The following is a 22,931-nucleotide window of genomic DNA, read 5'->3' on the forward strand; positions in this document are numbered from 1 at the left end:
ACACACACACACACACACACACACACACACACACACACACACACACACACATATGAACACACTCACAAAAAAACACACACACACACACACACACACACACACACACACACACACACACACACACACACACACACACACACACACACACACACACACACACACACACACACACACACACACAAGCACATCACATCTGGACCATTGTGAGCAGCTTTCCTGCTGGCAGCGGGCCTGCTGGTCTGCTACTAGGTGTACGTGCTGGACAGACTGCTTGCACTGGACCTCACGTCCCACCCTGCAGCACAGGCTGAGGTGAGGTCGCGCCCCGCCCTCCCTGCAGCGGTACATGGTGAGCTCACACACGTGCCTGACTGCCATGGCTGCTTCAGGTCACGTATGCACAGTCATATGTCCTGTGATTAATATAGGCATGAGTCATTTGCTACTTTTGGATACCTGCTATATCACTGAATAACCGGGGCAAGTTAGCTCATGTTAGAAAGCATTCAAGGTAATAAACACTATCTAAGATGTATATACACATATATATTTATGTATATATATTTCTGATATATATATATATATATATATATATATTATTATATAAATATATATTTAACATATGACATATACTTATTTATTGCTGTTATCCAACAGTGAGTGCAAACAAAGCTGTTGAAGTGAGATTTGTGTCTCTCACATGATCTGATACGCTGTGTGATTAGGATTCATTAAATTCATACCAATTTGCAATTATAATTAAATTATTAGGGACACAAGCTCATATATAGGCGCACACACACACACACACACACACACACACACACACACACACACACACACACACACACACACACACAGACACACACAGACACACACACACAGACACGTGGATGCTTTACAGAGCACACATGGGAGGCTGAGGTAACGTGCTTGGCTAGGTATTACCCACGACTCTCTGCCCGTGGTACGATACATGTGATGTTAAGAAGCGACGCAGAGCTTATGGAGATAAACCAATTATTCTGGCTGCTTGCTCATTTTCCGTCCTTCTCCTCTTCAGAGGCTGGTTGTTGCTTCCTTTGATGACAATGATTTATGTTGGGCCTAGCTTTTTTTTTTTTTACAATTCAGTATGGAATCAAATATCATAAAGAGTACGAAGTCGCGTGAGTTACATCAGATCAGAAATGAGGGTTTTCTATTGGTTGGTTTTGTTTTATCGTCAAACACAGTTTTGGTTAACTGAAGTGTGCGACGTGTGTGGAAACACACATTATTTAGAAAAATGTGTTAAAGATAGAATGTGAAAGAGGTGAGGGGAGGGGGGCAGGGGGAGGTGGGGGGGAGGGAGGGAGGGGAGGGTGTGGGGGACATTGTCTTCTTGAGCGCTCCCAGGGCTGCATTGTTTCAAGTATATAAACACCAGCTGCACTGCTCAGCCCTGTACCTCGGTGCACTGCCACTCCTGGGCTTCCTGCACACACACACACACACACACACACACACACACACACACACACACACACACACACACACATGCTCACGCTCACGCTCACACACACACACACACACACACACACACACACACACACACACACACACATGTACACACACACACACACACACACACACACACACACACACACACACACACACACACACACACACACTCACTTACAACTGAACATGAGCTAACACACCACAAACACACACACATGCACTGTGTGACAAATGCACAGGCAAACACACGGTCAAGAATGTAAATATGCTAACACCACACATTTACACAGACCCAAGAAACACACACACACACACACACACACACACACACACACACACACCATGACACACCCACACACACACACACACACACACACACACACACACACACACACACACACACACACACACACACACAGGAGCAAGGTCAGCCAGGCTATATTTAGTGTCCCGTGCTTATCTCTCCCACACAGGCTGCGGCTATATAAAGGGCTGAGTGCACACACTGGTCTCATACTGACTGACTGAAGCCTACTGGACTTAACATCGCTGCACACTGACTCCAAGACCTCCATAAGACCAAACAACTACAGACTCAAAGGTAAGATCACTGTTTGCAACACTTTCACTAAACTAATGTTGGATTTAAAAAACAATGTTTCATGTCGAACTGGAGTTTTGTGCTTGGAAAGAGTAAAGTACATTGATGCTGAAATTAATGTCCACTTAATTGTTGTTTTTAATACCGGGAATCTGAGGTGATTAATTCATGTAATTTAATACAAGCCATAACATAGATGTTTTGTTAAGCATGTTTCTGAGATGGAATTAGTCTTACACGTTCAAGCTCAAAGAACCAGCAGCTTAAGATCAACGCGATAACGCGTTTGTAATCCGGTAAATCTGAAGATGGCTCTCATTATCTTGTTACCGGTTGCTGACCGACCCCTTGTCGTCCCTACAGTATGAAACGTAGATGGTCTCTCCTCCTGCCTACCATCACTGAGACACTGGAGGACCCCGTGTCGCCCCTGCAGCTCCCCACCGCCCAGCCCGCCCCGGCCCCCCCGACCACAGACGACTACATGGCCAGCATCCAGGCACTCGCTCGGCCCCTGGAGGCCGTCAACCTGGGACCCTTCAGGCTCCAGAGGTCCGCCCGGCCGCGGCTGTTCTCCAAGGCCCAGACGAAGCACTCCGGAGCGGCTCTGCTTCCACGCGGATCACCTCGCAGTTTAAGGGCCGGCGGCGTGAGCCTACTGGCCGCGGAGAGGCTCGCTCTCAGGACAGTGGAGGACCGAGACTGCAAAGGCAGGGACCCCGTGGACTGGCTGTACGGACAGGCCCAGATGAGGACTTAATGGGGAACGAGTTTGTGTTTTCATTTTTTTTTTTTTAAAGGCCAGAGACTTTGAGGGAACTCGCAAACAGTGGCTCTCATAGAGCTGAAATGAAGAAGTATTTATTTCTATGCACTCAAAAGCACTTTGTCTTTGGGTACATGTTCACGACAGTCTTTATTTAATTTTTTATATATATGTAATAAAAAATAATATGGAAAACGAATGTTTTGACTATTTGCTATTTTTTTCTACGTAATTAACAAAATATGTAATTAAGTAGGCTAGTTCTAGACAGAAGTGTATTATTCGATAAACTAAGAACCAACAATTCAATAAAGTTTTCTTTGTGTTTCTGCCTATTTCGCAGTCCTCACATGGTTCTGTTCTAGGTTGAGTTCATACAGGCACTTTACCGCCATCTAGTGGTTGCTTTACAGGCGCTCAACAATTTCTAAGACATCGTCTGCACATTTCCAAATTACCACTAGGACGTGTTTTATTTGCGCAACAATATATACTATCACTTCCAAACCAATATGTCTGAAAAAATCCCAACCCATATTTTACTCTGCCCAAGCTTATATTGAATTAATCTACTAAACAATTCTAGAGACCAAACCGTACATCACTCCAATACAGCAATACTTGTCCCAACATGTACTACAGAAATGGAACACAGACAATAAATGAGTCATTTCCAATTCCCAGTTCCCAGGACCTGTGTCAGAACAACACATACCATGTCTATCATACCATACCGTAACACCTGACTTCTTCTCATAATATTCCCATGATATAACGTCATTGATGATATTCTGCAGTGACCTCCCATGACCTCCAACCAGGGCCGGCCCGAGGCATAAGTTAACTAAGCAGACCGCTTGCCCCCCCCCCCCCCCCCAAAAAAATCGAAAATTTTAATTTAAGTTCAGTAAACCACACTTAGAGTTTCACTTCAAATATGAGAGTTTAAAATAGATTTGTGATTTCAATACCCTCTGAGGTTAAAAATACACTGGTGTGGGGTAAATAACAACTATATATACTATATATATATATACACTATATAATACAGGGGTGGATGACCCTCTCAATGGGGCCCCAGATCAAATAAAGAATGTGATATGTCTTAATAGGGCTTCCTTTATCATACAAAATGGGTTATGGGTTGTCTGAATGGGGGCCCTCAGGTAAATATCACACGATATGTGATGTGATATATCTAAAAGCCCTCTAAATCATGAAATTCTGCTTATGCCACAATGTCTGTGTGGAACCCTGAATGTATCTAATCAAATGTGGACCAAAATATAGGCTAGGCCTTTAAAGTAGACTTGGGGGCAGCTAAACCCAGTGCTATATTAGTTTGCTTGTGCAGGCCCTGCAAGTCAGGTTATAGGCTATGAATCTGAACGAATGCAAGATGCACCAGAATACAGGAAATCATATCTACCAAATTCAATTTTTTCTGGGGGAGGACCCCCAAACCCGCCCCACTCCCCCATTTACACCCACTTTTGCACAAATTGGAGGAGGGGGGTCTTTATGCTTCTTTGCCCAGGGGGACAGTAGTAGACATACAATCCATCCCTGTATTAATGCAATTTATATTGTGATATGGTGTGCCGTCTATGTCAATAATCATCAAACAGATGACTCTGCAGTGATGGGAGGGGGGGCCCCAAAGGCTTGAAACAAATTCTGCTTAGGGCCCCCAAAAGGCTTGGGCCGGCCCTGCCTCCAACATTTAAGTGGTTGGAAGCAAACTTTAATAAAAAAAAAAAAAAACTTTGCATAACATACCGGCCTAAAATATACACCAAAAAAGGATTTTGTCAATGTTACCACTTATGACAAACATTGAATAATTGCTGGCATTCACACAGTAACTTGATCTCAATTACTCAGACATTGATATCATTCACTCATTCACACAGCAATAAATTGAATGATTGAATGAGATGAATTTCTGAGTGAATGCTCACTCGGATATTGATCTCATTCACTCATTCACACCGTAATTAAACATTGATAGCCTTCATTCATTCACACACTAAGTACACATTGATCTCATTCACTCATTCTGACAGTATCTGGACATTGTTCCCGTTCTCAAACATAGATAATTACAGATAACTGTGTCTGTGATAACAGTTTTTTGCTTATATCTACACATATCTAGATTGACTATGAGTTAATGAGCTGTGTGCACAACGCCATACATTGTGTACTTGAGACTATAGTAGAAATTTGTTAAGCAATATGCAATCAACATCTTGCCCAGTATTCTATATTAATTAAATGAGTGTGGAGAAACACTGAGCAACCAAGGAAATGCTCTCCTCACATGATGTGTTTATGATACATGTTTTTTAGTGTGTTGGATCCACAGGCTGCACCGAATGGAATGCTCTGATTAGATTGGGCCTTAAGATATTGGAGAGCGGGGAGATGTCTCCAAATAAGGGAAAAATGCATGGGATGAGGTAACAACGTATGGATGATAGATGGGCATAATGGAGCATAATAGCAGGGGCCGGAGAGTGGCTGTTCAGTTCTTTGTCAAACCAACTCAGGATTTTGTTGTTGCTTGTTCTCGAGTAATAATAAAATCTTTATCACTCAAACCTTCGGCTTCCTCAATCTCTCTTAGTTTCTGTTTAGATGTTGTATTTTATCCACGACAAGACCTCACAGTATGAAGTACAACCTCAAAGGGGACTTCAAGTCTCGGCAGTGTTTCCCCTGACCAACATCTTATATCCACCACTAGAGGCTGCTAGTGCACAGGGTAGCACTTAAACAGGAATAGGTACTGAACATCCTGAACCCTGTTCAGGATGACCCCGCCCCCTGTATCTCCACCATCCGATCTCCCTCACTCTGTCCCTCCCCCTCATCTACCTCCCTCCCCTTCATCTCCCTCCCTCCCAGAGACAGGACAGGTGAGGTGTATGTGAGCTGAGGATGCGTGGTGTGACCTCCCTCCCTCCCTACCTCCCTCCCTCCCTCCCTGCCACCCTCATCCACCGCCCTTCCTCTCCCCTCAGCTCCCTCCCTCCGAGAGACAGTACAAGTTAAACAGTGGAAAGACACTTGATAATGTGCAGCATTGGCATGTCCAGACTTATTAACCAGGGCTGGCCCAGGAGTGACATATAATAACACACCAATATTATCTTTATAGAACAGTGTGGAGACACATATTGGGGGAGGGAGGAGGGGGGGGGGGTTAACCAACTGTGATGTGGAGCAGCTGAAAACCGAAAGTGTTCTACCTTTTCACCCAGGTCTGGAAAATCTTTTTGTTTCCTCTTGGAACTCCTCCCAGGGTTGAAACGCTGAAGTAATGCTCAGGATCTACTGATTACACTACTGGTCAGCATGGCCCCCAGGGAGTTGAGTTGTCTTTGAAGTTGCAAGTTGCCACACAGCACAAACAATGGTGGAAGTACAAATGTGGATTCATTCAAAAACTTGGTATGTGAACGGGCACACATGATCCATACAAATCACTTTGCAACCTGCAGTGTATGTGTGTTTGTGTGTGTGTGTGTGTGTGTGTGTGTGTGTGTGTGTGTGTGTTTACGAGTGTGTGTGTTTGGGTATGTGTTTGTGTTTATGAATCTGTTTGTGTGGGTGCGTGTGTGTGTTTGCGTGTGTGTGTGTGTGTGTGTGTGTGTGTGTGTGTGTGTGTGTGTGTGTGTGTGTGTGTGTGTATGTGTGTGTGTGTGTGTGTGTGTGTGTGTGTGTGTGTGTGTGTGTGTGTGTGTGTGTGTGAGAGAGAGAGGATATTTGGGTAAATGTGTAGTCATCTTATGTCTGACCCCACTGAGCAGTCATGCTTGTCTCTCTCGTCTCTCCGAAAAAATCCCAGACATACTTACAGACCCTAATACCTATATGGCCGAGGAATGCACTGACACACACACACACACACACACACACACACACACACACACACACACACACACACCCCCTTGATAGGGGTGACCACCACAGAGTCCTGTGGGGGAACTCCCAGCCACCAGACCCACAAAATACCTATCAGACTAACTATCTCACTACTGTACAGTCCCCTGCTGTTAATCCCACAACAGCCAAACATTTACCGTAGAACTGCTTTGGAAAGCATTCTACCATCGGCCATGTCACCCTCCCTCTATTCCTGTTGATGTAGCACTGAGGTTTCTGCGGTTTAGGAACTACATTGCATCTTGGGAACTCGAGCCAGAATCTTCAAGTCTGTGCTCACAAGTCACAGACTAGCCACATGTGTGTCAACACGTGTGTGTGTGTGTTTGTGTACTTGTGTGTGTGTGTGTACTGTGTGTGCGTGTGTGTGTGAAGTGTACACACACTTCCACCCTCCAAAGACTCTCTATAGACCAAGCCATAAAACTGGTTTTGGCAGAATATTTCTCATGTGATGTGTGGTGATTGTCGTTAATCCGGTAATGTTGTACATAACACACTCCCACATAAACTGTCAGTCCTTCAATGGCCAGTCCGATCAACTATTATGCCTGAAGTCTACGGCAACACCTCCTTGGACCAAAGGGCTATAATTTGTTTCCTCTTGATGCCAATAGAACACAGACTGAGCATTAGCTCTTCATTACCTCCTGGGCTCTTAGCTGGAAGTTCTTGCCCTCATGGTAACAGTTGTAGGTTCTGAGCAGCGAGAAGACGTCAGATCTGTAAGGGATAGGAAGGACCTGTTACCATGGAGACACTGGTTCCAAGGGGGGGGACCCAATTCCATGGGGGTGTCTGACATCAGTTGGAAACCCGAATATTGTTAAATAACACTTAAATGTACAGTTGTGTCAAATTGTAATGACACTATTTTTATTGAAATGTGTCAAACAGCTCTTAATCTATGGAGATCTAAATCTATACCATACCTTGAATTAAGACTTGTAAGATACTTCAAATTAGAACACCACGGCTGAGATCAGTTGCGAAACATTTCATATATTTTTAATTTAGGCTTACTGCAATCCGTATACATAAATACTCAGAGGAATCCGGTTCCCGTCCATTAATGCCACCTCATAATTAACCCGCTTCCCATCGTAACAGTATACTGTGAGGCAGCAACAAGCGCAGCTTTTGTGGCCGCGGGTGGGGCCGACCAGTGACATAATGAGAGCGAGCCTACCTGGGGATGTGCTTCTCGGCGCTCAGCTTCACGTAGGTCTGTCCCTCGCCCATTGTGATGTGAGCAGAGCTGCAGAACACAGCATGTGAATAAGACTGACTGGTTAGTCGTGTACTCAGACAGCCAGGCAGGTGATTCAGACACGTTCATCACATTCATGAACCCATGCGGTTCAAAATGTGTAAAGAGACCAACCACTAAACCACTACATGTTGGAGCATGTTTACCAAATGTGTTTAATACACGTCAATCATTGTTTATTTATTGAGGTATAATTGTAACTGGATCATATCTGCGGTTTCAACGTTTTTTCTCGGTTAAAGATTTTTAACCGGTATTTTTGCCTTAAATGCTAAACTTTTATGTTTAGTTTAAGAATTTTGAAGGCATTGTTTACTCATGACTTATCAATCTAGGTAGGCAGGTGCACTTTTATATGGTAGGCATGGCACTGTACATCCAAATATACGATTATAACAATGAAGCAAAAAGGACTGAATAAACCTTATTCCTGGTTGTTTAGTTTGTATTCACATACTTCATTGTATTGTTTTCAATGCACTTTTTTCTAGGTAGGATGCAAATTTGAATTTGTGGGTCTGTTGCCTTTAACATTTGTTCTTATTATTGAAACATCTGAAGTAAACTTGTGAACTTAAATTTTGAAATTAGATAATTTAAATAGATAATAATAATTGAATATATTATCCATAAAAATAATAAATTCTGAAAAGGCCACAGAGAAGTTGACCTTAAAAGCGATAGTATATAAGAAATAACCTCAAAATAGTTCTCCCGGTGGTTTGCAAACGTCAGGGACTACATTGAACAGAGCCGATGACTTCAGGTAAATCACATGATCCTATTGAGAGCCAAGAGGCTGAGCCAGAGGCTGCATGTTGGGGCATAGCTCCAATCACAGCTTCAAATGACACTGTGGGAACTATTAACCATTAACACCTGCAGCAAAAACAGGACGCTAACTCGAATACTCTCATGTTGAACACACTGTCCAATGCTTGATGTTAATACGATTTTCAATGTCGTATAATATCATGCAGAGTATGATGAAGACGGAACAGAAAACGAAAACAGATCCATCCGCAGCGATTCAACCAAGAAAAAAAATCAACGATTCAACCAAGAAAATTAAACACGCAGTAGGTCCTAGGCTATAGGCCTAGTCACCTAACGTTAACGGGGAACATTCCTGACTAAAAGGAGAGTGCAGCGACATGGGGGTTTCCTGGTTGCGGAAAGCCCAGAGCAGTGTGTGTGTGTGTGTGTGTGTGTGTGCGTGCGTGCGTGCGTGCGTGTGTGTGTGTGTGTGTGTGTGCGTGTGCGTGTGCGTGTGTGTGTGACAGAGTGTTTGTCTGAAAGTGAGCGTGGGAGGAGCCTTACTATATAACAACACCATGTGTCCCAGAGAGAGGGAAAGCGGTGACATCAGCTCCAGCATGAGGTGCTATCCGCAGTCGCTCTGTGGGCTTGCCGTGTTCAGCTTCTGCTGCACACTTATCACCGGTAAGTTGGATTTATAATCCTGTTGTTCACTTTCTCTTTGATTTAGTCGCTCTTTATTTAAGCTTTATTTTCTCGTTTTATTTCTTTCTTTCCTTCTTTCTTTTATTTAAGCAGGATTGTAACTTAAATTATAGGAAAATACCGGCCTGTGATCAAACTTTCTCTCCCGGCTTCACTAAAACATCCGTTCCAAATAAATAAGTCAAATTACTTTGTTTTGCCGATGTACTGAACAGTACATCAAACTTAAAAACGAAAGTACAATATCGCAGCTAGGTTAACATTCGTGGCAGCGCATTCACGCTAATTGCTTTGCGGGACAACCGGTACAACTGGACGTTATTTTGATTATTCAATGAAGCCAGGAGGAGATGAGCTACAATGTTTGATCACAGACTCAACAATGTGAATGTGTTCAAGGACTATGGGAAGTGGGTTTTGGAAAATGCAATAATCAATATAGTTTTGATTAACTGTATTGATTGACCCTGTCGTGTCCTCCTCTGTGTGTGTGTGTGTGTGTGTGTGTGTGTGTGTGTGTGTGTGTGTGTGTGTGTGTGTGTGTGTGTGCGCGCGTGCGTGCGTGCGTGTGTGTGCGTGCATGCGTGCAGTACGAGAGACAGAAAGCACATATGTCCCAGGAAGGTGTGTGTGTCCTGTGACCAGGAATAGGGTCAGGGGGATACTGAAAGACCTCACCATCATCCCCAAAAACCCCAACTGTGACCGAGTTACAGTCATGTAAGTTATGGATCTCAGTCAACAAAAGAGAACAAACCCACAAACACTAATACACACTAACACACACACACACACATGCACACGCAAGCACACGCACATGCGCAAGCACAGGACTGGCTTTTTTTAGGGGAGGTTGCGCCCCTAAGCAATGGTTTAAAATGGCCGTGTGTGTGTGTGTGTATTTCAGAGTTGTCCTGAAGAACGGTCAGCAGGTGTGTGTGAATCCCAACGCCCCCCTGGGGAAGCACCTGACGCACTGCTGGAAGAGGTGAGACGGGCTGAAGGTCCCCCATGCTGTCAATATAGACTCTGTCTGCACTGTTCATCTACAGCTTATCAGTCAATCGGCCAGTCACTTAAGTTCTCAAAGCGTTCAGTGTTGAATTTGTGAACTATACAAGGATGCAATGGCTCTACTGCATAGGAGCCCAAACAAAAACGTAACTCATTTGAGATAAGTGTACCACTCTGGACACTTGGAATTAATAAAAACAATAATGATATGGCCAGCTGAGAGCCTGCAGTGAAGGTGTTTGGTGCTTGGATGTTTGACCAATGGAAAAACCATGAGAGAGACGTTCAAGAGCTTTGTTGCAGGGGGTTTGTGTTTGCTTTATAAACAGAAATCCTTTTATTTTCTGTGGTAACACTTTACAATAAGGGTACATTAATTAACCATTCATTAAAATTAGCTATTGCAGTATTAAGCTATCAGTTAACGATCAGTTCATTCAAAGTTAACTTATGGTCTTGTAATTAATTACTGATGGTGTTCATGTTAAGTAAGGTAATGATGTGTAATAACTAAGGTATTTATGTATACACTACCCCTAACCCTGACCCCTAAACTAACGCTCTAAAACTGATATTACTGAATGAACTAATGTTAATTAGCGGTTAATAAATGTATTTATTGTAACGTGTACCCTGCTGATCTGGGATGAGCTGTATCATCATTATCATCCTCCTCATCGTCATATGTCTGCGTCTCGTCTTCCAGGTCTATCAAACTGAATCGCAACGTGAGGAACTGTCTGAGGAGGAAGAGGAGGGCAGGGCTTCAGAACCAGCCCACGCCACAGGGGAAGAGGGGTCACAACCGGCCCCCGAGGTCTCCCCTGGTCTCATCTTAAAGAGGAGCTCCAGAGCCATGGGAACGGCTAAAGACACACACACACACACACACACACACACAGAGACCAGTGTTCCCAGAGTGGGCTCCTTACAGCCAGACAGGATGAACCCACTTCAAAACCCTCTTAAGGGAGCCTGACTGACAGACTGCTTATTGTCTTGCTGTTCAAGTGCTGGTCCATAACAGCTTCACCAGTGTCTGACTTGATGTCACACGTTCAGCAACCAATGTTTCCCTCTTTCGGGGAAGGCTAAATCACAACTGTGCGTGTTCAATTTTTTTAAATCATCTTAATGGTTTTATTTCAGAAATGTTTGATCGTTATCACTAAGCCCTGGAGGTGTGTGTTGAGTTTTGCATTGAGGAGATTTATCTTATTTTCTTGAAAACAATGTTAATGTAAAGGTTGGAGGAGGATTCGTTGCATGTGCTGTGTACAAGTGAACGCCGAATGGAGAGGATATTGTTTCTTCTTATTTATTTTTTATACAAAATTATATTGTAAGTATTCTATGTCTTATGTTTTTTTATGAATCTAATAAACACTCACTATCATTTAACACCGAGATTATAAGGAAATCATTTGATTCGATTCTTATCCGGGTGCATGAGAGCAAGCAAACAAAATCGAATTAATGGTTAATCATTCAGTGTCTGTGTTTGTGCCACTGTTATCGGGTTCCACCATCAGGTAACGCACCTTATGCACATATTTATCATTTTAAGAAACGTCTCCATGCAATATTTAAGACATGCAGTTACTTTTGTGTGTGTGTGTGTGTGTGTGTGTGTGTGTGTGTGTGTGTGTGTGTGTGTGCTCTAAGAAGAAAGACATTTCCACTAAATCATGAGGAAGACATCTTGGATTAATAGATACAGGAAATAGCTCATGCCATGGGAACACACACACACACACACACACACACACACACACACACACACACACACACACACACACACACACACACACACACACACACACACACACACACACACAACCATGAGGACCAAGACCCTGCTACACACATACGCACACTTTTTGGATTTCCTATTTCTGATCCCAAACCGGTTCACACCATGCATGAAGGCACATGGTTGTGCAATGTCAAATAGAATGTGAAAGCAAACTGCCCAACAATGCCCTTACTGTTCGGGTCAAACCAGAAAATCAGAGAAAAACTCATGATGGTGTTTTCTCAATCATGAGAAAACACCATCCAAGCAAAATAATGCTTTGGAATTTGAATTAAAAATGTGTTCAATTTATTAAATTCCTTTTTTAAATTCCACTTAAAAAACGACAAACCTTATGTGCATGCAGAGGTTCAATGTATACGTAGCACGAGTTTTTTTTTGCATTTAGACTAATAACATGAATAACAGGAATAATCTGGTTACAATATGAGCAATAATATAATGCATCTGATAGCCCTTACCCTGCTAGACAAAACCCAAAGTGGCTTATTAATAGAACCGCCTAACACTTGGTTGTAAGTGCAACAATACTGCCATCTAGTGAATAAACCGGTACACATACAGCCCCTAGAAGAAGGGTCAAGACATTTCTGAAAGAATTGCTTCCCAACTCTCCTTTACTTAAATTATAGCTACTGATCAGTGTAAACATATACAATTTGTAGCTAATCGTGTGAGTGTAGCAAATTACTAAGCGTATAGTGGCGTTACCTTCCTTCAGCTAACAATGAAGATAACTAGTCGACAATGGATGGAGAATGGGGGCGAAGATTAGGCTTATAAGAGGTTACTCACACATACATTAATATTAATTAATATTTATTAATACCCTATAAGTTAACAGAATTGTCAACATCATTAGCTATACGGTTTATTCAACTGATTTGCGTGGCTACAGTCAGAGAAGGAATAGCCGCTAGGGTTTAGGCTTCTCAGGGGCCACGCGAGGCTCCCTTAATGGACAAAGGAGTTGCGGTCGAAGTGCCGCTAATTGATTTATCTCAGAGACTCTTAGCCCAGCCAATTAGCGCGCTGCTCTACAGATACAGCCGTAAACAAGCCATTCACTCGCCCGCTCTACACCGTCCCATATGCGGGTCGGAGTCGGACATACCCACACAATAAAGGAAAAGCACTGTTAAAGATAAACGTTTTTGGGCTATTTTGGATCCGAAAGTGCAATTCTCTCGACTATAGGGACACGAGGGAGTAGTGAATGAAAACAAGTTAAAAATGAATTCCATATTCATTAACATGAGAGGTTCTCAAGTGCCATACGCGTTTAAAAGTATAAACTAGACGAATTGTTTGACATTCAATCAGAAAAGAGGCATTATTTTACCATTTTTAAAACGACACATGAACCCGATATGAAATACTCATAAAGGAAGTATCTAACATATGTGGACGGACTGAAATACAGATAATCTGTACACTTCATACAGTAATTAAGTAGCTTACCATAGCCCGGTGGTTTACCTTTCCTTGTTTAAATCAACGCACACATCCGTATAGCAGCGCTGTATCGCGTCTATCGACACAGTCTACACCTCGATGCCTTATCAAAGAGAAAGATTGAATGACACCAGAATGGGCCAACAGAAAGCTAAACTGATAAGACGGAACCAATCCCTGCAGTGTGGGCGGGACATATGTTGCTAGCCACGCAGCAGGATTGCATACCTCAGGTTCATTACGCTGTGCAGGAATATCTTTTTTTTAAATTAAAAACCAATCATACTTCTGCAAAACTGTCATTGAGTCATAATATAAACTGAAACTAATATTAGGCTTACTGATGTGTTTTGTATCTTGAAACATATATATTATTAAACCTTTAAATGTGTTTATTTTGGTCATAAGTCTACATGCAATACTAAAAATGTATCAGTTTATCTCTCAAAAACAGAAAAATGTAACTTGTTATTTCCCCAGCTCAATGCGAAAAGTCTGGAGAAAGAGGAAGTTCGTTTGACCTACATTAGGATTTATTTCTCTCGCTTCCTGTTTTTCCTTGAATCTGGCATCCAGGCATCTGCTTTAGGAAGTAGTCCCCTATTCTCCTCCAACCAGTAGGAGTTAATGATGTAACATATAGCCTTCACAGGAAGTTCCAGCTGTGGAAGAACTTCCTGCTTCCTATTCTCTCCTATTCTCTCCTCTCCTCTCCCTTCCTCTCCTCTCTTTTCCAGTCATTTCCTGTTTTCCTAATCTTTCCTTATCGCTCCTCCTCTACTCTAATCTCCAATTTTCCCCTTTTCATATGCACTCATTTGTTATCCTTTTCTCTCATCACTGCTCCTCTCTTTTCTCTTGTTCTTCTCTTTCCTCTTCACTACTCTCCTCTTCAGTCCTCTCCTATCCTGTCCTCTCCTCTCCTCATCTCCTCTCCTATCCTGTCCTCTCCTCTTCAGTCCTCTCCTGTCATGTCCTCTCCTCTCCTCCATCTCCGTCTCCCTCTCCTCTCCTCTCCTTTCCTTTCCTTTCCTTTCCTTTCCTTTCCTTTCCTTTCCTTTCCTCTCCTCTCCTCCCCTCCATCTCCCTCTCCTCTCCTCTCCTCTCCCCTTCTCTCCTCTCCTCTCCTCTCCTACATCTCCGTCTCCCTCTCCTCTCCTTTCCTTTCCTTTACTTTCCTCTCCTCCCCTCCATCTCCCTCCCCTCTCCTCTCCTCTCCATCTCCGTCTCCTCTCCCCTCCTCTCCATCTCTGTCTCCTCTCCCCTTTCTCCTCTCCTCTCCTCTCCTCTCCTCTCCACTCCTCTCCTCTTCTCTGTACTCTGTATAAACGACTCCATAAACAGAGTGTGTTACTAGGTCAAGCGGCTGGTTCTTTGGCCCGGGCTCTGAGAGTGAAAGACAATGGTGCCTGGCTGGCGCCTCCTCCTGGGCACTGGGTAAACAAAGAGAGCCCCTGTTTGCCTCATAAAGCACCAGGACTCTGTCTCCCTCCGGACTGCACTCACATATGTGGACTTTGGACCAAAAACGTATTGAACATCGACAATGCCCTAGTAATATAATAGTATTAAGGTATTAATTATCATATCATAATATTATTACTCATGAGATTGTATGTTGAGTTAAATATGTGTGTGTGTGTGTTTGTATACAAACAATTTGCACATGTGTTTGTTTGTATGTGTGTGTGTGTGTGTGTGTGTGTGTGTGTGTGTGTGTGTGTGTGTGTGTGTGTGTGCGTGTGTGTGTGTGTGTGTGTGTGTGTGTGTGTGTGTTGGAACAAACGCCTCAGTATCATGCTGTTTGATGAATAGGGTTTTCCACACTTATTGATTCTCTGTTTTCCTCTGATACTTTAAAAAAGAGAGAGAGAGAGAGAGAGAGCAAGAGAGCAAGAGTGAGAGAGAGAGAGAGAGAGAGAGTGAGAGAGAGAGAGAGAGAGAGAGAGCGAGATAGAGAGATGATCTCCTAGGGCCACAGCGCTACGATATCATAACTACTCGGCTCGACACTCGAGTGCACAATGAAGATCCTGTGTGTGAGTGTCTGACTGGGGGTTTTATGTGTAATAAACGCAGCAGGACTTGACATCCAGCCGAATAAGGGAACCCCTGAACAACAGGGAAGGATATCATTGTTGGTGTGTGATGTGTAAATCAGGCAAACAACCCAGCATCTACATAAATTACACAGTTTGATGTTTCACGTTGTAAAAATATTGGACAAAATGGTACGCCGATGTTAAATATGCTACACTTGCATTGTTACATTGTTACTGTCAGTGTGACATTTCCTTCCTCATCCATTCATACATGTTCCTCAATGTGTACAATACACGCTAAACGAACGCTGTATTTGACGATGCTATACCGTACTATACTATATGATACCATACCATACCATACTATAAATACTTTACTGGACCGTATTATACTGTATTGTTCTGTACTATATTATAATGTATACATTACTATACTATATTAGTATAATTTGCTATATATATATATTATATACTATACTTTACTGTCCTCCACGCTTACCATATAGCATGATATTCTATATTATACTATGCTATACTATACGATGCTGTACTATGCTATGCTATGCTATACTATCTTATACTCTACTATACTACACTATTCACTATATACTATATTATTCTATGGGTTGAGGAGTGGTGTCTTGCCACACTGATCCGATGGGAGCACTTTGTCATTAACACAACAAAACAGAGCTTGGTCACCATGGACACCACCACACATCACATGACAAACACAACACACACACACACACACACACACACACACACACACACACACACACACACACACACACTCACTAACACTAACACACACAGACTGGAAGGCCCTTGAGTGCTGGGAGACACAAGCGTCTGCTCTGTACAGTTCTGTACATACTCAGAATAAACTAAACCACGAGTCTCAGTTCAGGCTTCAAAATGTAATGTACTACCTGATTTATTACCTCATGAATTATGGATGCTGCCTCAAGTGGCTTGGCCGTGGTGTCCGGGTTTGGCAGTCAGTTTGGGCCATTACAAAACAAGCCATTTCATGAATCCCTACACATGTGGCCCATATGCTGTGTTTTCTTTTGCCAAATCTTCTAAAAACAACATTTATTTTACACTGAACACAACAAACATTATTTTCAAAATAACACATTTTACAGTTACAAATAATAAACAGCAGTGGAAATAGCAGTTGTTAAAAATAGGTTGATATGTTGATATGTAAATCTAGACACATCCAGACATCCTACATAATTACCAGAGGTGCTTGTTTCTCTTTACCAATCCAGGATCAAGTACAAGAAAAACAATGTTTCAAAGCCATGATGGGAATATATGCACATATTTGAGTTGGGTCCGGTGGAGAGCCCGGGACTAGACCCCACAGTCAGTCCAGGATCATCGGTGCCGTGTCGGACGTGGTCTCTCTCTCTCCGTATCTCTCCATCTCCTCCATCTCTCTCTCCACAGGATCCCCTCTCTCTGTAAAACACACCTGTCTCCGTTCCCTCCAGCTGCCCCACGCCCAGCTCCACCCCCTACTCCTCCTCCCTCTGTCTCCCTCCTTTGTGGGCTCCGGATCCAGCATGACCTGGGCTGAGCCCTCTTCTCCCTCCCCCAGAGCAGAGACACTCCCCCCAGCCACGCAAACCAGACTTCTCCCTTCCCATCCCCCTCCCCAGCCTTTCCCCATGTGGAAGAAGGAGGAGGGGGAGGAGGAGGAGGAGGAGGAGGAGGAGAAGATGCTCTGGGGTTTCCCCGTCTCTGCTCCACCTGCCGTGGGGAGGCCCTGCTCATCGTAGCCTTCCTGCAGTCCCTTGGAGGCCCCCGCTTGGGGCTTCTTAGTGAGCAGGAAGTTGAAGCACGCCGTCACCAGCAGCATTGTTCCTGGTGGGCAGAAATTAAACCAGGAGGTAAAAGAGTTCTGGGTCACCGTTTCGCACCATTTCTCTTTTAAGTCACATCTACATTTCTACTTTTCTCACTGTTGAGATATAAATATTTGATTTAGATTTATTTGTTTTTTTATTTTTTCAAAATGTAGGCTAAATGTAATTCACATGAGCTATTTACTACCTACTAACAAATGCTACTACAATGCATTTTTTTTTCAATTTCAATTTAAAATTTCAATATCAATTTTAAACTTGAAAATGTGTGTGTTGAAAAGAATATTTGTTGTGTCCAGTGTAAAATAAATGTTTTTTTTTTTTTACTAAAAACAGCATGGACATTCTTGAGGACCTTGCGGGACCTTGAGGAAATTTCTGCTGTCCTGTCCCAATAAAGCAGCCTATAACCTTAACTTATCTCTAGTGAACAGTTCTGATCCGGACCGGAAAACACCAGGCCAAGCCCGACAACATCTGGTGGTCAAGGCGACGGGTGGCTGGCGGCTGTTACCTGGCAGAGTCATTGTACCTGGGATCACCGCGTGCCAAACCAACACGGGGTGCAGGAAGCAGACCAGAGACATGATGGAGTAGTACAGGAACTTGTGGAAGCCGCCTACGCCAGCCATCTTCCCCCACAGCACAAACACCCCCCAGTCGGGCGGACAGCTACCCAGCAGTGGGGACAGGAAACAAACAAATAAGGGGATCTCAAGGTGTAAGTTCATATGACGGTCAATCGCTTTGGTTGGCTGATAGCAACGTCTTTTTGTTACTTCTTTTTGGACAGCTGTTTCTGTCGCTTATGTGTATGTGTTTGTGTCATTCGTAGTACTCCTGGATTTATTATGTGTGTCTCTGAACTGTATATATTTGTATCTCGCCTAATGGAGGATGAAGACAGGTTGTGTACTACTCACGGTAAACACATGAACAGCATTGCATCCAGGAAATACGCCCCCTCAAACAGCATTATCCCCACAAACGCCACGCTGGTGTGAAAAAACAATACAGAGGACGCGTCATGATAATCCCCGGAATCATCCCTCACACATACAACCTCCTTATAAAGTTCCATCTGTTCTTCCCATTCTGCACACGTAAACACTCTCTGCTGAACTGATATGAGTTTACATACCTGAGAGTATGACGGTTGGATTTTGAAGCTCACATTTTAAAACATGATCTAATCATGATCTGCATCTTCACAATAAATATTTTATTCTTGGAAAAAATCGGGACGTGCAACTGTGTGTGTGTGAAAAAGATGTGCAATATGTATGTGTGTGTGTGTGTGTGTGTGTGTGTGTGCTGGCGTGCTGATGTTTTCTGGCTGTGTGCCACAGAGATAACAGTACAGAGTGAAGGCTTTAGAGAAAAGCCTGTCCCTTCTCCTTCCTCCCTCCACCTCACTCCATCTCTCTTCTGGTCTCCCCATTCTTCAAAGTCAAGCGGTCCTAAAGTGGGTCCTTGGACTGGACATAATCCAGGTAGTGTGTGCATCCTATGTGTGTGTGTGTGTGTTTGTGTGTGTTTGTGTGTGTGTGTACACATTTTGTAAGTGTGTGCATGTGTGTGTTTGTGTGTTTGCGTATATCTGCGTGTGGGTGCGACCATGTGTGTGTATTTTCATGTGATTGTGTGCACGTTTGCGTGTGTGAGGGTAAGTAGCTGGGTCACAATGTGACTCCCTGGAGTGCAGTAAGTGTATTCCAGTAGTCCTTGGGCCACACATTCTTTCCAGAAAGGCCAAAATGGTTCATTGGTAATCTCAAACGCTGGAATGCCACCAAACAAGGGCTAGTGTGTGTGGATGGAAATACTTTCATAGATCTTTACTAAGCTTCTGCCGAAGCAAAGGAAGGGGAGTGTGACTCCATGATGAAAGGAAATATGGCACTGGGCTCCCTGAAGTTTAGACCCTACCCGTAGGCAGGCTAGAACAAGACGCCCTAACCCTTAACTGTTAATGAATCTACTATAAGGTGCTAAGGATAAAAGTATCTGCTAAATTACTATTGTTAACGGCCTGCGGCCCTTCTAATCAACATTTAAAGACATTCAGCGTATCAATACATAAATCAATATATCCATGAGGGAACTTACAGCAGGTAGATTCCCAGGCTGTGGAACTCTCCTTGATGTAGAGTTTCTACTCCCACTGCACACAACACTAGAAAAACACATTTGTATTACTTTAGGGTTGCAAGTGTGATAGCTTGACCGTTGGTTTACGTTATTTATACAATAGGTGTAACGTACAGTAGGACTATTTCATTTTATTATCTGTGAAATGCATATTTTCTCCAGCAGGTGTCAGAGTTTGTTCAATATTGTTCACTCCGAGCCTGAAGGGAGCCGGGGTAGGCCTACTTCATATGGTATTGAAAATAGCGCGGGACAGCCATGGGACCAGCAGTGAACCCAAAATCTCTCTGCCAAGCAAAACTTCAAACTTGCTCCCGAACTGCAAACCAATAATACTGTTCTGATTAGTTATAGCTGGAGGGTGAGTGAGTGTGCATGGGTTTGTCTCGCTCTCTGTGAAATACAATCCGCTACTGTAGAGATACGTACATACGAAATAAAGATAGAGAAAATGAATATATTTATGTAAAAAGGCATGTGGAAGCAATTGTGCAGGCTTATTTTTTTTTTACCACAATACACACACAGAGAATGTGAAAGATCAATGCTGAATCATCTAAATGTGGCTAAATGGTTCATAGAAGTTTCAAAACTGTAAGAGGAAGTAGAAACGATTTTTGACCCACACTGAATATTAGCTCATATGTTATTAGCTTCATGTTGTCTTCTGAAGCACAACCACATGAACTCACCGGCACGCACACACACACACACACACACACACACACACACACACACACACACACACACACACACACACACACACACACACGCACACACACACACACACACACACACACACACACACACACACACACACACACACACACACACACGCACACACACAAAGCTTTGAATATATGGAAGCGGGCTGGGCTATCCTTCTAAAGGAGGCCAAATAGTTATTTGATCCATGATGGTTTGGTGTGTCTGTGAAAGTTGTACTCATTCTCAGCCTGTCTGACTATCTGGATAATCTCGGTAAAAGGGTTTGGATAAAAAGAGCTGAGAGAGCAGCGGTGGAGGTTGTTTTTGTATCTGCAGTTTATTTTTCATGGGGGCTGTCTGTGTAACGGTGTGTGGTGTGGCTGCGGTACAATATTAAGTTCCCTACCACTATGCCGATTACTACCGAATGGGATCTTTACATTAGAAACTCAAGGGAGACATCATTATTTAAGATTGCTTTGTGAAACAGTAATCACCCATGTTCATGAGCACCATGCATCATGTGGTGTGAAATGAAACTAGCAGTGCCTATTTACCGATATATAATATAAAGGGCTTCATGTCCTACCTGTTGCTGTGGCGATACCAAGGATCCTGCAGGTGCATTCCACTACAATCCAGCACACCCTCCCTGGGTTGCCCATAGCAGCACAAACTCAACCTTCTCCTCACTTTTTCAAATCGTCCTCTTTTCCTTGACTTTCCTTTCTGTTGGTTTTACATCAAAATCCACCGTGAGAAGACGACAAACGCGAGATTGTCAGCAGAATTGTGGCTGCATAGCGTTTGATTATGTGCTGAGGAGATACTAGTGTTTACCAAAGCCAGCCGAGGGAAGTGTGTGTTGTGGCGTATAATAGTCAGCTAAGGTGTGTGTATATGTGTGCCCTGGCTAGGCCAGCTCAAACTAGTTGGTGACTACTTGGGTTATCCCTGTTGCCCTAACAACGATAATCAGCCTAACAGAGGGTTAGGAAACAAATTGGTAATATGTGAATTACATGCACACACACAAACCACACATAGAGACGCACACATACACACATACAGATTTACACACACACACACACACACACACACACACACACACACACACACACACACACACACACACACACACACACACATGTGTATCCTTACTTATAGAGGCACAGTCACACACACACACACACACACACACACACAAACACATTCTAACAACACCGTATTCAGTAACACAAGGTGAAATCCTTCAACCCAAGGACATGGTGAAAGTTGTTCAAATAGGGTTAGGTTACATATTATCTGAAGAACAGTAAAGGGGTTAATTGTGCTTAAGAAGTAGAACATAAAACTGAATGTACTGTATGTGCATGAATGTTGTGGATTAGAGGTGATTCCCGTGAACAATACATACACTGGATAGGATCAGTGACCTTCATAGGAGCACATATGTGCATGCACTCACACCCACACACAATACACACCCACACACACGCCACACGTACACGTGCAAGCTATAGATTTCTCATAAAACCACAGCTGAGTAGAATTGTGACTAGTAAAGTACTGAATTCTTTCCTACACAGTTATACTCTAACACACAATTCCCACTGTTTTGTATGTGTGTGTGTGTGTGTGTGAGTGTGTGTGTGTGTGTGTGAGTGTGTCGGGTATTCAAAAGTAGTTTATTTGGAGCCTCTTACATTGTTATGTGGGTCATAGTCACACAACATCCTGCTTCCACTTTGTGAAGCCAAAGGGTTCCAGAAGAGTCACCCTGGGCGAGGGACCAACCAAAACAACTCATACATCAAAACCTTCAATCAACAAACAGGGTCGTTGTTACTGCTGTTGCACGACTATTTGGCCATTAGATGGAGGCAGGAGCATGCACGTCAAGTTGGTGACCCGTACGGCTGCTTGGTTAAAGTGCTGCGCACATAAATGTTCACGGTTGGTATTTTGTTTACAGTCCTTTAAAATTGCTCCAATGCAATGCCAAGCATGGGCTCGGCATTGCATTGCATTGCATTGCATTGCCAAGCATAGGCTTGGCATTGCATTGGAGCATTTTTAAAGGACTATAAACAAACTACTGATGTGAACATTCACTTGATATCTGTCTTTTGTATAGACAGATCATCACTTTCACGCAGCTCCATGTGCCAGTGAAGCATGACGCTGTGGTGGAAACCAGCTAACCTTAGGCAGAGGTCTGTGGAACTTCTGTTTCAACAGCACATACTACAGTCTGGGACAGGACCCAAGCTGACACACACATACAGTACATAGCAGGCGCCACACACA

The 22,931-nt window shown here is 43.3% G+C and overlaps 4 protein-coding genes across 5 annotated transcripts in view; 2 read left to right on the top strand and 2 right to left on the bottom strand.

Moving 5' to 3' along the window:
• The window catches only part of rassf4a (Ras association domain family member 4a), a 19,157-nt gene extending 5,211 nt beyond the window's left edge, over positions 1-13,946 (bottom strand). The window contains exons 1-3 of the mRNA XM_084470901.1: positions 13,847-13,946; positions 8,011-8,079; positions 7,469-7,544 (exon numbers count right to left, since the gene is read on the bottom strand). Of these exons, the coding sequence (XP_084327027.1) occupies positions 7,469-7,544; positions 8,011-8,063 (129 nt within the window). The 5' untranslated portion in view covers positions 8,064-8,079; positions 13,847-13,946. The remainder of the gene's footprint in view (positions 1-7,468; positions 7,545-8,010; positions 8,080-13,846) is intronic.
• On the top strand, positions 2,012-3,205 carry LOC311350822 (uncharacterized protein). Its single transcript, XM_084470914.1, has 2 exons — positions 2,012-2,104; positions 2,468-3,205. The coding sequence occupies exon 2, from the start codon at positions 2,469-2,471 to the stop codon at positions 2,862-2,864; it is 396 nt and encodes a 131-aa protein (XP_084327040.1). The 5' UTR covers positions 2,012-2,104; position 2,468; the 3' UTR covers positions 2,865-3,205.
• LOC311350821 (C-X-C motif chemokine 6-like) lies at positions 9,410-11,962 on the top strand. The gene is made up of 4 exons (XM_084470913.1): positions 9,410-9,534; positions 10,146-10,275; positions 10,463-10,543; positions 11,276-11,962. The coding sequence occupies exons 1-4, from the start codon at positions 9,426-9,428 to the stop codon at positions 11,406-11,408; spliced, it is 453 nt and encodes a 150-aa protein (XP_084327039.1). The 5' UTR covers positions 9,410-9,425; the 3' UTR covers positions 11,409-11,962.
• A 2,986-nt stretch (positions 13,947-16,932) lies between the features above and the next one.
• On the bottom strand, positions 16,933-21,561 carry tmem72 (transmembrane protein 72). Of its 2 annotated transcripts, none has more exons than XM_084470905.1 (5): positions 21,211-21,561; positions 19,872-19,938; positions 18,686-18,757; positions 18,295-18,434; positions 16,933-17,760 (listed from the first exon to the last, which is right to left on the bottom strand). In XM_084470905.1, the coding sequence occupies exons 1-5, from the start codon at positions 21,284-21,286 to the stop codon at positions 17,261-17,263; spliced, it is 855 nt and encodes a 284-aa protein (XP_084327031.1). In that variant the 5' UTR covers positions 21,287-21,561; the 3' UTR covers positions 16,933-17,260. The 2 variants fall into 2 exon arrangements, with proteins under 2 accessions (XP_084327031.1, XP_084327030.1); XM_084470904.1 differs by having other exon boundaries at positions 18,277-18,434.
• Between the last annotated feature and the right edge of the window lie 1,370 nt (positions 21,562-22,931).

This window comes from Micromesistius poutassou (assembly GCF_964030765.1).
Source record: "Micromesistius poutassou genome assembly, chromosome: 7".
NCBI lineage: Eukaryota > Metazoa > Chordata > Actinopteri > Gadiformes > Gadidae > Micromesistius > Micromesistius poutassou.

Coding starts and splice junctions, on each gene's coding strand:
- LOC311350822 (XM_084470914.1), top strand. CDS start 2,469: ATGAAACGTAGATGGTCTCTCCTCCTGCCTACCATCACTGAGACACTG.
- LOC311350821 (XM_084470913.1), top strand. CDS start 9,426: ATGTGTCCCAGAGAGAGGGAAAGCGGTGACATCAGCTCCAGCATGAGG. Junction 10,276..10,462: donor TGTGACCGAGTTACAGTCAT/GTAAGTTATGGA, acceptor TGTGTATTTCAG/AGTTGTCCTGAAGAACGGTC. Junction 10,544..11,275: donor CTGACGCACTGCTGGAAGAG/GTGAGACGGGCT, acceptor CTCGTCTTCCAG/GTCTATCAAACTGAATCGCA.
- tmem72 (XM_084470904.1), bottom strand. CDS start 21,286: ATGGGCAACCCAGGGAGGGTGTGCTGGATTGTAGTGGAATGCACCTGC. Junction 19,939..21,210: donor TGGTATCGCCACAGCAACAG/GTAGGACATGAA, acceptor GTGTTTTTCTAG/TGTTGTGTGCAGTGGGAGTA. Junction 17,761..18,276: donor AGGTACAATGACTCTGCCAG/GTAACAGCCGCC, acceptor TCTGCCCACCAG/GAACAATGCTGCTGGTGACG.